Raw genomic sequence first — 14,783 nt, forward strand, 5'->3', positions numbered from 1 at the left:
CAATTGTGAAATAAATACTTCTAGCTGTGTAATAAAATATAATATTTGGCGTTTCCCAACTTATTAGATTAGTGAATCCAATATCGGATATATTTTCTACAAACTTGTGTATTCTATATAGATTTAGGCTTATATACTTTTGCATTTCTACCATAAAAAGTGGAAAGTACAGGTAAATAATGGTAATTTAAATTATTTCTACAAAATAATACAAATTAAATTCCATTTACATAATTTTTACATCTAAATACCTTACTAAAACATTTTTTAAACGTTTAGTTGAAAACTAGTTAAAACGATTTGTAAACAACTTATAAGAGCTTGTACATTTCGAAACAGAATTGTTGTTAGTTCCAGAAATAACATAATAATCGTCCTAACTACTTAAAATCAGAATGGTCGGATATTAAAAAAAAAATCTGATATGGTCTGATATTTAAATATTAATTATTTTTGGACAAGTTTTTTAATATATGTTTTAACATTTTAAATGAGTATAAGTTTTGTATCACCTTTTAAAAGTGTCCGCTTTAATATTTTCGAAAAGTGGCTGATGTAATATTATTTTATCATAACGGTTATGTAGTTATAAATATTCTATAAATATTGCTATCTTCAGTTGTGGTTTTAGAATATGTGCGTTTGTGTTAAGGGAGCTTCACAAAACTCTCTTTTTATTTCATTAATACTATTGACTCATGAACTCGTTACAATAATTCATAACAGTGAAGTTTCAACAACGCCTTGCCTTGGCTCGACGCAATAACAGCAGCATTGTCACACAACACAGTGCGTTCTTTGCAGTTGAAGGCGCGTTTACACCAGTATTTTTCAACCTTTAATCCTTTTATTGCCGGCAAGATTTTAAAGTTCAGATGAACAATGCTAAACCTATATGACGGTAACACGCAAACATAGCCGGCTCTAACTCGACAATATGTTATATATGCTTGTTATAAAAATGAATATTTTTATTGTACGAATAGATTTATATAAATTTGGTCTAGTTTTGTTACGGATTACTTGGAACAAAGTAAACATTTTCAATGTGAACTGTGTTTTCTTTTATTTAAATTGAAACAATTTAGGTAAACATTTTGATGTTTTGTCTAAAATAATGAATCGCCACCACAATTTTTATTTTTATTTAATAATAAGTAGCCTAAACTATCCCACAAAATTGAAACTTATGTCTTGCTATTTTCAAAAGTTACATTTAATAACATCAACCGCAACAAAGCAAATTCTAAATGTAAAAAACAAGCGTACTAAAGAAAATAACGTTGATAGAACAAACATTATTTTTTATGTGTTGTTTATACTGTAAGAAATGGCACAGCCGAAGTGTTCGGTTAAAAACAAAAGCCAATAAGAGAAAAGCTAGACGTGCTTTATCGCGCTATTGAACAAGACATATCGAGTGTGTAAATGCACACATGGTCAATTTTTGAACAAAAATTCTATGGTAAGTGAGTATGATCATGGGAATTTTTTTATTTCGTACATTAAACAAAATTAAATTGAAAATATTAGAATTTTAAGATACAGGTGGGGGATTTCATGACAGTAATGCAATCCGCACAGTCATGTTTCCGTTCTCAAGAGCGTTTTACTCAAAATTAAATTCAATATTTAACTTCCAAATGATAACTTTCAGAGAAATGCAATATATAGGTTGTGTCATAGGCTGAGCTTTATAAAAATCTATAACTCGAGAAACTGGAAAACTGTAATTACTGTATGTCTGTACGCACGATATCTCGTAAACAAGCTGAGTACAATAATACGATATTTTAACATGTGATATTTTTATTAATAGAGTAAAACGCAAATAACTGAGTACTCTTCGGATGTTGTAGTACTCTCCCAACTCACCGGAACTTTTATTATATTACCACTTTTATGTACAACAACTTAATAAATAAAAATGTGAATGTATCGTGTTGCACAATATCTCCAGAAAGATTTTATCCGTAGACTAAGTTTTCCATGAAATGTCATTTCTACATAGACAAGAAGTTGTTCTAGGATGGTGCACGGTCCAACTCTGTGGAATTTACCTGAGCGTGTTTTGTGTAAATTTCTATTCTTCTGTGTAATTGTATGTCTCTCTATCTGCCCGCAGAAAACATCTCGCGGGTTAAATGTGTTTTACATTTGAAATTTGTCAAGCAATTACGGCGAAGCACACGACATGTGGTGTGGCGTACCTTGTATTAAATATATATATATAAGTAATGGGTTATTGAATGATAAAATGTTATAAAAATTATCAACAAATTTTAACTATTATATTGGATTAAAATCAGTTTAAAAATAAATATGCTTCTCCTCACCCACCAAATGCTTAGGTCGTACGTCAAACAATAATAATAACCTTTGAAAGGAATATATTTACTTTCTCATTGTTGGCTCAATAGACAACAATGTACGTTGGCCAATAGGACCAACCGAATGTAAAAAAAGTACGCGTTTCTTTTTTTTTTTAATTACCGGGAAAAAATCTGCCGTAATCGGACTAATTAAGAATTTCCTTGGATTTCCATTCCCAAATAATTGTGGTAAATGCGAAGAATAGCATCGAAATGTAAAGCTGTGCCCAAATTACATTGTATTACACAAAGGTAATTCTGTAAATAGAAAAGTACATTAGGTGAAGTACGGTACAACAGATATAATGGCAGTAACGGCTGAGCGCGAGACACTGACACCGCGTTCCCGGGACCGAAGGTGACAGTGACGGCCGCAGAGCGGGACGAGTCCCGGCAGAGACACACACCCCACGCCGGCGATAACTTTCTCTTTGTGGCTCGGCGTCCCGACGGTTATTTCGGCCGCGGATTCGCTGAAACAGCTGTTTTTTTGGCGGGAGATGAGTGGCGACCGGTGATCGCTAGCGACGGGTCTGGCGTGAGTTCCCGTTAGCGTCCGAGCTCCGACCAACATAATTGTTCTGGCGGCGATAATTATATCCGCTATATATAGACGGTAGAATCACTTCCTTCCAGTGCCCTTTCCGCGTTAACAGTTCGGAGCTATTCCTGTTACGTTAGCATCCACAGGGCGGCAGGATAACAGGATGTCGGATATTTGCTATCGTTATAGGTTATAAAGGTATAACACAACGTTTCGTGGATTGGAATCTATCCTCTTCGTCAGGTATTAATACATACAAAAATAAACAACAGAAGGAAGTAAAGAAGGGAAAGAAAAGGGTCCAGACGTACCTAAAAGCTACTTGGAGTGTAGTCCAGGCCGTTGTTAAAAACAATTCACAGGGCAATGCACGAAGTAACATATTTACCGTCCAAAGTTCGTTGTTGACGGCTGATTTAGAAGTATAGATTTCGGACGTTTGCCATCGGCACATGTTACAAAAAGTATAACACATTACAGTTAGCATTCAAAACTTCTAATAGTCGCGGACTAATAATAAAGAATAAACATAATTCAAGATGGCAAAATAAAAATTTAACAATAGTGGTGGATATAAATTGAAATGTAACGAATTTCAAAACCACTATATTGGACAAACCAGCCGTTCCTTCAAAATTACATGTAATGAACATATAAAAATATTGAAAAACATTATAAAATTCAAAATATGCAGACCATTTAAATAATACTGGCCATACATTCACTAACATCAAAAACAGTCTTGAAATTTTACACATATGAAAAGTTACTTATTGTTAACTTTAAAATACTTTGAAATTTACAAAAGTTCCAGTATTAATCCTGATGTACTATTAAATGTTAGAGATGTCTTAATAGCAACAACAACAAAATTATTCTATAAATTAATCACATATAAATTAAGTACAACAAATTAGCCACCCAGGTAGTTAAAACACATTTTAATTTGGTTCAATTATTCGTTTAGTTTTATTGTATATACCTTAACCTACAGTAGTACCTGAAGATGGATTCTTTCCATTTGAAATGTACATACTACAAATAAAAAGTATTTATAAAGATGATTTCATCTTCTTACTTATAATACTACATTTTGAGGAAGGGTATCTACCTCCTTCATCTGTCAAAAACCCTAATACATAAATATGCATAAACTACAAAAACTAATAATTGCCCCACTTTTTACTTTTTAGGTCTTTGTGCATGTTTATGTACACGGTTTTATTGCACCTTTAAGAAGAGGCTAGATTCAATGGTCAAAATGCTGTTATAGTTTTTATGATAAACGTCCGAAATCATATTAACCTTTCAAATTTATTGTCATACTTGTGTTGCTTGATGATGAATAAAACAAAAAGTACATTTTTTTTATTTTGAAGAGAAGCAAAAACTGACTGACCAACATACCGTAGAACATTGTAGAACTAGATGACTGGTATTATGTTTGGTGGTAGAACAGGATGCATAATAAAAAGATGCCTACAATGCAAATATTATTACAGCAAACAATCACTGTAAAATATGTATGATGTATGTAATAATATAACCTATGTGTATAAGCTATTCTACATAGTGGAGACCAATTACCACTGTATATAAAAATAGACATGAAAAACTGTAATGTACCAATAACAATTAGTGAAATGAAATTGGAGAAATTTTGTGTTCATGTAGTTGATATTGACCGAAAGCAAATAATTTATCCATTTTATTAGGAAGTGTTACAATGTTGGTAATGTCAACAATCTTGTAATTTGATTTTGGAAATATTTTAAAAATTTTCCCTGGAAGGAATTCCTTTGAACATCGGATAGTACATATTGAGAACTTCTTACCTTCAGAATATTTGTTACTTAACTTAAATACTCTGTTATATTAGTGTTACATCACTGTTTTTGACATTATACTTCTTTTTATTAATTTAAATAAACAAACCGCAATTACCAGACATTTATACTTATTTAAGAATAGTTTAAAAATAGAATTGTAGTATAAGCTTATTTATGACATAGTAGTATAAACTCTATTTACACATACATATTGTTCAACATTCAAAAATAGTGCGGGTCTATAATTTTAATACAATAAAGTTGTTTTCCATTTGGTGTTTTTGTGAGAAAATGAATTACTAAGTGTTTGTGATAGTTATACTTTCATGGCTTTAGGAATAGATATGAGCTTTACAGGATTAAAATGGCAGGATAAGCTAATTGGAGGTGTTAATAAGGTATAAAAAAGACAAAGTACTACACCAAATGTAAGTTATAATATTGTTCTCACACAGAGCTGCTGATAATGTGTTGACTGCATTATCTGATAAGGAAGTGAATCTTGAATCATGTAATTTCTGTTAATTCTGTCACCATGAATAACTTTTGGATTTGCTGTTGCAGGTCGCACATACAATGACTTGAACCAGTACCCTGTGTTCCCGTGGGTACTCACCAACTACGAGGCTAAGGAGTTAGACCTCAGTCTACCTAGCAACTACCGGGACCTGTCCAAGGTAACTTGGTGCTCTTGTTGTCTCATGGTGTTGGGCTGTTTTTCATTGTAAAGCTTGTAATGTTTTCCCTTTATAAATATACTGAGTTTGCTTCAAAGATGAAATCAATCAGAAATAAATATCGATTTCACTTCCATCTCGGTCTTATGTGCTATAAGGGAGGATATACCCTTTTATGAAATGTCTATGAAGTATATATAACAATTAATGGATCTACTAAAGCTGTGTTCGCTTGTGCTTTATCCGCAGCAATCAGAATAATTAACCTGAATTAATCTGAAGAACATACGTTGAGAAAAAATGTAATAACTGCAAACATGAAAGTGCTCCATTATAGCACCCATTATTCCACCACAGTATTTGTGCTGAACTAGTCTGTGTTCTAACACTTTTCTCTTTCTACAGCCGATTGGAGCACTGAACCCTAGTCGGAGAGCCTACTTTGAGGAGAGATACAACAGCTGGGAGCATGAGAGCATTCCTCCCTTCCACTACGGCACCCATTACTCCACCGCAGCATTTGTGCTCAACTGGCTTATCAGAGTGGTACGTACTGTTCTTGGCACAAGATAATTGAATTTGTTTACAACTCTGAATATATAAAATTGATTTGTTAAACTGTACTTATCTTTACAAATTGAGTCCAAATCAACCTGTAATATCTCAAAAGACCATTTGATTGACACATAGTTACCTATCCCAAGAGAGTAACTGATCTCTACTAGTTACGAATCCCAAAAAAGGGTAACCAATCTATGTGTCACTTGGGTAATGACAAAGAGTCTGAGATTTTCAAATACAATGCTTTGACAAAGGTAATGTTAGGAAAGGATTTTATTGGTAAAAAATAACATTACCTTAATCTGTAATAACTTATTTTACTGATATTTTTTCTCAGATAACTCTTTAGCATATAATTTGCAAAATAACATGATTCAAATATATTCAGGTTAAGTTAGATTTTCTTAACAATAGTTTGTTTGAAATTTTTTTTAACTGATTGGTTCAGAAAGTTCCTAAAAATCCTAATAAATATAATAATTTTTTCAGATATTTCTGAATGTTCATTTGTAAGCAATTTATAGAGAAAATAAACGCATTCTCTCTTAGACTCTAGATGTCAGATTCTGGTTTTTGTGTTGATGTCAAACATATGATGTTTTCAAAGAGACATGTTGAAACTTCTAATCTTGTATCTATTAATAGAGATTTTTTCAATGGTTTGTAGTCAATATCAACCTTTATAATAGAAAATAATCACTAAATAAAACATTTTTTTAATAGTTTAAGTTAATACAGGTTTCTAGAGAACACGGAACTAGACATTAAGTCATGTGCAATATCAAAACATACATTTGCTTTTTATTCAGATTCTAAAAATCTATTTACTCAAGTTTTACAAATATTTATTCAGACTTTTTCATTATTTCTATTGATTGCTTTTGGAGAATTTTTAAAATTTATACATATGGTCTATTTGCAAGCAAAGCTTCATAACAAACACAACTAGCTATAACATAAAAGTTTCTCCATTACAAAATGGCTTTATTTAAGATTTTTTAAGTGTTCCAAAAAATACCAATATAACAAATATTGACAATTTACAACTAATGGTATTAACTAGAATACAAATTGGAATATGATTGGTCAATTCAGTTTATAGAAGCCATTTTAGTTCAAACAATGTCTCTTGTTTCATCCTGAAAAACAAGTATTATACTTCATTTATTGTTTAGGTTAGTTTTGAGATTGTATACAATGGCATGTCTGAACCACGTTAAAATCCTTGGGAGCTTACTGTACAAATTTTCTGTTAAAATGTATAATCTTTTTATTACTCCTTTTCATAGCTACAGGTAAAGTGAATGTAAATAGATTTTTTTTTGTTCAGTGATACAACATATCAGTAACATTACATTTCGAGATCTGAAATCGGATCTCTTCCTCAGGAGGATAACTATCCGAACAAACTACAATCTAGGTTAAAATTTTGAAAAAAAAAACATAGAGCATTGTGTCATGTGTAAGATAGGAAACACAGCAGATATGTTTTGTGTCTACTCTATGGGCATTCTTCTAAGATATTCACGTAATAAATCAAATGCTAATCATCATAGACTGAACTAAAAAAAAGTAACATCAAGCAAACTTGAAAATCACCACCTGAAATGGGACCATATTTTTTATGGCCAGTGTTTTTTTATTCAAAAAAATATTCTATGTTAACGAACATTGTAAGGTTATATGAATATTTTGGCCACTATAACAAAAATAACGTTTTACAACATTTGTGGGCCTGTAGGGATTTGTGCAGACATAAGGTTTTACACATCCTGTATATTGTCCTGTGACAGTGGCCAGGATGGAATGATGAAAGGCAGCTGTCATGTAGGACAGAGAACGTTTAGTCGGCACATGTGTCTTGTGTCTATATTTACTGACCTAATGAAGCTTCTCACTCTCGAAATACTCCAGATATTGCCCGGACTCTTGTTGATTGATGACACAATTTGCTGAGATATACACTCTCGAGTGTTGTTTTCTTTACACCCCATATACCTCTGATGTTGGTTTACTCTCCACTCATCCTGCGCGTAGTAAATCTTGCGTCTCTAAACTAAAATGAGATCCGGCAATATGAATACACCCTCGGGTTTGTTTTGTGACAAAACATTTTTGAAATTGTAAAGTTATGCAAGACTCCACTGGCTCCTAGATGTTTATTGCATTTGTAATCCAGGCTAGAAGTAAATTTCTGTTAACTTTTGTGCCTTTTCTAACTGTAATTGGATACCAATCTCAGGAGGAGCTTTGTATCAGTGACCTTGATAAGATTATAAAACAAAAGTTGTAATCTTGTGTCTGCCCTAAAATTTATTAGATTAATATAAAACTTTTCTTAATTTTTATAACTCACATCAGTAAAAATAATTATTTGAAAAATTTTGAATTCATCTACAAATAAGCTGTAGAACCACATTTCTATGTCATGTATTACCTGTTCACTTAAGTATAATAATAGTATTCAAATCCTTGTGACTTAAATCACAATAGATAAATAATTCAACTATCTTCCAACTTGATTTTATTGGGTCACACCAGTAAAGTTGAATTAATGTTGTTGAACCAAAGGCTGTGCAAAGAGAAAAATTAGAACAAAAAAGGTACTACTAGTATCTAGTACTGTAGTTCTTTTTGAGTATGATTAGGTTATCTTCAATTTTCATGTATTACTGTCAGTTTGCGATCTTCTAAATTGTGCAATCACTGTGTCTGCAAAATTATTATTTTAAGTATAAAATATTATTTGAGTTTTCGCAGCTAGTATGAAAATTTGTGGGGTTGAATTTAGTAGTTTGCATCTTTATTTACGATTAATTTTGATTGTGATGTTTGTTTGCAGGAACCTATGACCACTATGTTCTTGGCCCTTCAGGGAGGAAAATTCGACCATCCAAACAGACTTTTCTCCTCAATCGCGCTCAGCTGGAAAAACTGTCAAAGGGACACCTCCGACGTAAAGGTAAGTTCTGCCAAATTTTAAACCAATATTAAATATAAGTGCTGTTTGAAATTTTTTTGTTATGATTTACAGATTTATGTTTGTAATGTAAATAACAAGTTCAGAGATTATGCAAATTAATCAGTGTGGAATTAAAGGTTAACAAGTTTAACAATAATATGTATTACATATTTGTCAAAGAAAAATTTGAAAATATGCATATAATGTTTTGTTTTTAATTGAAAATCTTAATTTTTCAAAAACGTGTTACATTTGAACAAAATTGATTTTTTTAATTTTATCATTATTTTGTTTAAGCTTTTAGTATTATTTCTTGGACTATTTAATTAACTTCTATAATGTTTATAACCCTCCTAACTACTGATGCATATCAACAACAAAAAATCAACCTTGTACAAGGCTTAAAGATTACCATTTCTGTCTTGTTCAGGAGCTGATTCCGGAGTTCTTCTTCCTCCCAGAGATGCTGGTGAATGTGAACCGGTAACCGCCTGGGCCAGCAAGAGGATGGCACAGCAGTGGGCAGTGTGGAGTTGCCGCCCTGGGCGTCCTCACCAGAGGAGTTCATCCGCATCAACCGGATGGTGGGTACATCAATATTACGTCAGTTAAAGTACAAATTTCCTTTTTCTATTTAAATCTCCAAAGAAGAAATGTTGCAAGAATGCTTAAGCATCAGTGATCAAGAAAGTAAGATAAAACAGTATTTCTATTCCATATCAAATTGAAGGCTAAAACTTGTAAGAATTAAAAAAAAATATAATTTTACTCCTAAAACAACAAGAGAAAGTTTGAATTACCTTTCTGCCAGAATGGAACATTCTATTTAGTATGTATCATCCCATAAAAATTGTATTTATAAGTTACAATCCGGTATTACCACTTTATTGACTTCGCTGAATCCACATTATTGTAATAAATGTTTGTAAATATCATATCAAAATTTCAAACCCATTTAAAGTGTTCACCGGAAAGTGTTTTTTGAGATTTAAATAAACTCCTAAGTATAGTTGAGATTTAATAAATTCTTGTATTAGCAGAAAATACTACTTATCTACAAAAGTAAATGTCTTACACGGTTAAATTTGAGAAAGCAAATGTTGACTAAATCAAGTATGATCTTTTTTCATATTTTAGGTTTTAAATGTATGGTACCAATACTAACTACCAATAAAGATCTATTTTTCACTGATTAAGAAGTGTCATTTTGTATAAAATATTTTTGTTAAATACAATTATCAAACCATTGGTTAACTGTAATTGTTTGAGAAATGAAATTTCAAATGATAGAATTAAAAGAATATGAATATTTATGGTTTACATTTAAATATGATGTTTAGGCTCTGGAGTCAGAATTTGTATCCTGCCAACTTCATCAGTGGATAGATTTGATATTCGGTTACAAGCAAAGAGGTAAGTTTATTAAAAGTTTGCTACTAATTCTACGGTAAACCCTTTGCAATTCATTTTAATAACATATATTAATATATTTTATTATGGGTTGACAGTGTTATAGCAGTAATGAGAGCATATTTACAAAAGGGAATATTACGATTGGATTGTAATAAATCAGGATGAGGGACAGGAAACAACTTGAGGACTTGAGCTGAAAATTTAAAAATAATATTCATCTTAAATAATATTCACAATTTTTCAATCTTTTCACAGCTGTTCTGCTTAAACCCATGTTTATGAATTTAATTACCTAGTCTGCTCGAGTGACATTACGTACTATTATTGGTCTCAAATGTGTTGTTCTACATTGACCACTGCAGTTCCTTTACATACTACAAATGAAGGCTTACTGTTTATTGTACAGGTGATCGTAAATGCTGTTTAGATTATCAGTACGAGGTTCTCAATCATCATTGTCACGTTTTATTAACGTAAAGATTTATGTAAACTTAAGTATTTTCACTTGTTCAGAATAATCTACTGTTGAAGTTTACTATTTACAAACATATGAATTAACCCATTAGCGTGCTATGATGAGTAAATAAATGCAAAACGGCAGTACCACAGTCATGCTGTGGTAATACAGTCTTGATAAAACTTTGACTATGTACAGTCGTCCTGTTGTCTGGTAGATAGCAGCACTTAACGGGCTGTGAACTCTTCCTAATCTTATCCATCATATATTTAATACAGTGAAAGCCAAATATTGTTTATTTAGGTTATTGTGAATTATCAAAATCCAGTAGTACTGTATCTCAAAAGCATTTTTATAGGTGACATACTATATCTATATGTTGTACACGGGTCTATTATAGAAGAATATTTTTTGTTTTTAAGATCAATTTAAAAAGTGTAATTTGGCGAATTATAGCCTAATATAGCTATATCTCCTGTAGACCTCAAGCTTTTACAATTTGTTTTATCAAATCAGTCACATTCCTAAGTGTTTGACAAAGCCATTAAAAATTAGCATGTCAATGGTTATGTGGATAGATAAAATGCCCATCAGATTTCCAGAGGCTATGTGGGGTTTGGACAAGTTGATGTTTGATTTTCAAGTTGTTACATGATCTACAAGTTGGTATGGGATTGATTTCACAGATGATATATTTGAAAAATTGAAAGGTTGATTTATTATTGTCAATATGCTATACAATTGACAAATTGATACTGCTGTGTACACAAGTATTTTAAAATTTTGTATGTGGCAAGTTAAATTTAATATGTATGATGATGTAGATCTATAGTAGTATTTACAAACGCTTTTTTACAGGACCCGAGGCAGTCCGAGCTTCCAATGTATTCTACTACCTCACATACGAGGGCAGTGTGGACATGGAAACCATTACTGACCCTGTCATGAAGGAGGTGAGTATGCAGTTACTTGATCATGATAATGAGCATGAACGTAGCCAGGAAAAAATATTGGGGGGTCAAGACGTAGTTGGGGGGCCTCCCATGGAAACATTAAAAATTTTGAAAATTTCAAATTTAAGAAACAAAATAATAAATTTAGAACAAAGGATTGATAATTGAAACTAATTAGACTTATCTAGTAGTGTAATTACAAAAAAGATGCTTTTATTGTCTGGAAAACACAGTACATATTATTTACATCCACATTGAGAATTGATAATATGTAAAAGAGTTTTTACAAAAGTTAAAATTCTTCTTGACTTCTGAGCCATCGTATCTGCTCTGGAGAACTGATATTTTCCTGTAGTGAACATGCCAAAAGTAAGGCAAGCGCAGTCAACCGCTTATTCCTCATTTTGTTCCTTAAAAAGTTCTTAACCCGTTTCAATGTTGAGAACGATCTTTCAGCAATACAAGTCAGTAATACTGAATGATTCAAATAATAATAATGGTTTGTTAAAAAAGATTTGTGAGGGGTCTAGACCGCTTGAACGCCCTCGCTGGCTAAGTACTTTATAATGTGTCTAGGAATGACACATTATAAATTTTAGAAACAATCCGTATTTATTTATTAGGATTGGACACAACTCTAAATGTGGTATTTTAGATAGGTAAACAAAGGCTGTGGTAATTGTAAAATTGCTATGTTATACGCACTACCAGTCTTATCACTTTTACTCACTTACAGGCTATTGAGAACCAGATCCGAAATTTCGGCCAGACACCTTCTCAACTGCTCATGGAACCTCATCCTCCTCGCAGCTCTGCCATGCATCTGGTAAGTGCACATCTTAGATTTGTGTCTATTGTTCATAAAGTATAACGTGTGAGATAGATAACGTTTTGTAATAATTAAATCCAGAGAGACATCAACAGTTTGTAATACAGAATACACAATGATAGCACAGCAATTCTCTAAACCTCTACTCCCCATGATAGTTGACTGTATGTATGGATTCATGTATCAATGAGTCAGTCCAACTACACCCATTTTGCGTTTTTGTCTTTGCTTAAAAAATCGCTCAATTTGCATTTCTTTAAATTTATATGATACTGCCAGGTTTGAATGTAAAGTACTCATATTATTCACGTGTGACTCTCCAATCATCAGCAGTGCATAGAGCCAGATTCAGAGTGACTGGTCTCACTAATAAACCGCATTGAAGGTGTTAATCATAATAAATATAAATCCTAAAACAAACAATATTTACATACTAGATCGCAAATTTCAATCAAATATTTGTGAATTGAAAGTGGGGAAAATGTTGTATTTTTATTAGTTTACAATCTTAATTTAAAATTAATATATTTGTCTTATTGCAAGTTCCTGTTGAAGTGAATTTTATTTATATTTTACTATGTGTAATTTTTGTCTATTTCACCCATACATATTATGAGTTATATAAAAGACTACATTCACTACATTAACATATATGTCAGTGTAGAGGTTTCATTACACCACTCGATAATAAACCCTGCAATTTATTTATAGCCCATTAAATGTGCAACAAATTATTGAACCCATTAGACAACATATTTGTTATTTATTGTGTGTTTCTGTACACAGAGCCCAATGATGTTTTCAAGTGTTCCTGACGATATTTGTATGACTATGAAGTTTCCGTCCAACTCACCGATCTGCCATATCTCCGCTAACACATATCCACAACTGCCTTTGCCGTCCGTTGTTACGGTCACCATTAACCAACAGTTTGCGTTGAATCGGTGGAACTCCAATTATGCAGGTTTGTAATTCTCTTTTCCTCATAATGTTTTAAAATTCATGTTATATTTGGTACAACACATAAGGAAGTAGTATAATATAATATTTGCTTATTAATAACGTAATCAAATATAAATATATAATGTTTTGTCATTTTCTATTATTTATGTAGGTAAAAGTATTGTGATGGCAGATATTTTGAGATTTTAATGGAAATATACATTTGAATTTTGAGTTTATCCACCGCAGGTCATAGTGTAAAACATTGTACCTATTCAGTTCTGTGTTAGGTTCAACCTTATATGTCTTTTACCCTTAATTTATTTAGATTTGAAACATTTTAGCGATTCCACTTAAGCAGTTCCACTATAGATGTTCTATATCTGGTAATAAAAATAATAATGATATAATTAATAGTTTTTCTATGACAAACCACTCAAAACACTTAGTACATATATTAAACTATATTTTTAATTGTATCCTAGGTATTTTTACACAGACTAGTCATTACAAATAAATACAGGTCTAATTGAACGTTTATTTATTACTGTACATTTTAATATTTTGAAATTCACCACAAACTACCATGAGTGAAGTGGTTTTGTACATTTCATAACGCACCTTGCATTCATTGCAATGGGACTGGATGAATCTGCGTTTACTTGTACAGTATAACACTAACTTTATGTAAAAAATGTACAAGAAACAAAAACAAGCTATTAATATATAAAAAAGTAAAAATGAATGTATATTACACTAAGTAAAATAATTATAATTATAAGTTTTGAAACAGAAAATCGAGTCTTTTTTATTTTAATAAGACGGTTGAAATGCAATTTTTTAAATGTCAATATGTAGTTTGTATTATTCCTTTGGCCATAAAATTTTTGTATTTATAAATTTATCATAATGGATGCAAATATTTAAATAGAGCAGAAGGCATATATCTTATTAAGGGTTTTTATATGTTTTTTAGTGAACATTGATTTTATAACAATTGAAAGTTGTTTCTTAAACAATTGCTTGCAACTGTACCAGAACCAACATTCCATTTAAATTTGAATGGTGACACACTTATATTCACTAAATCTCCAAAGGCTGGTGAAGCTGGTTCTCTCCTCATGAGGCTGGTATTACAGGTTGCTGGCGATACCAGTGGGCTAATATTTCCAAAGTGAGACACGATACAGGTGAAACAGTAATTTTGTGCAAAAAAAGTGTTTTAATAATGATTCTAGGCAGGA

At 31.7% G+C, this 14,783-nt stretch overlaps 1 protein-coding gene across 1 annotated transcript in view; it reads left to right on the top strand.

The window, feature by feature from the left end:
* LOC124357822 (neurobeachin-like) overlaps window positions 1-14,783 on the top strand; it is a 628,187-nt gene that overhangs the window by 601,631 nt on the left and 11,773 nt on the right. The window contains 9 exon segments of the mRNA XM_046809880.1: window positions 5,310-5,422; window positions 5,828-5,968; window positions 8,826-8,945; window positions 9,376-9,423; window positions 9,425-9,529; window positions 10,286-10,358; window positions 11,674-11,768; window positions 12,505-12,594; window positions 13,384-13,561. Coding sequence (XP_046665836.1) covers window positions 5,310-5,422; window positions 5,828-5,968; window positions 8,826-8,945; window positions 9,376-9,423; window positions 9,425-9,529; window positions 10,286-10,358; window positions 11,674-11,768; window positions 12,505-12,594; window positions 13,384-13,561 — 963 coding nt within the window.

The sequence above is a fragment of the Homalodisca vitripennis genome, chromosome 3 (assembly GCF_021130785.1).
Source record: "Homalodisca vitripennis isolate AUS2020 chromosome 3, UT_GWSS_2.1, whole genome shotgun sequence".
Lineage (NCBI taxonomy): Eukaryota > Metazoa > Arthropoda > Insecta > Hemiptera > Cicadellidae > Homalodisca > Homalodisca vitripennis.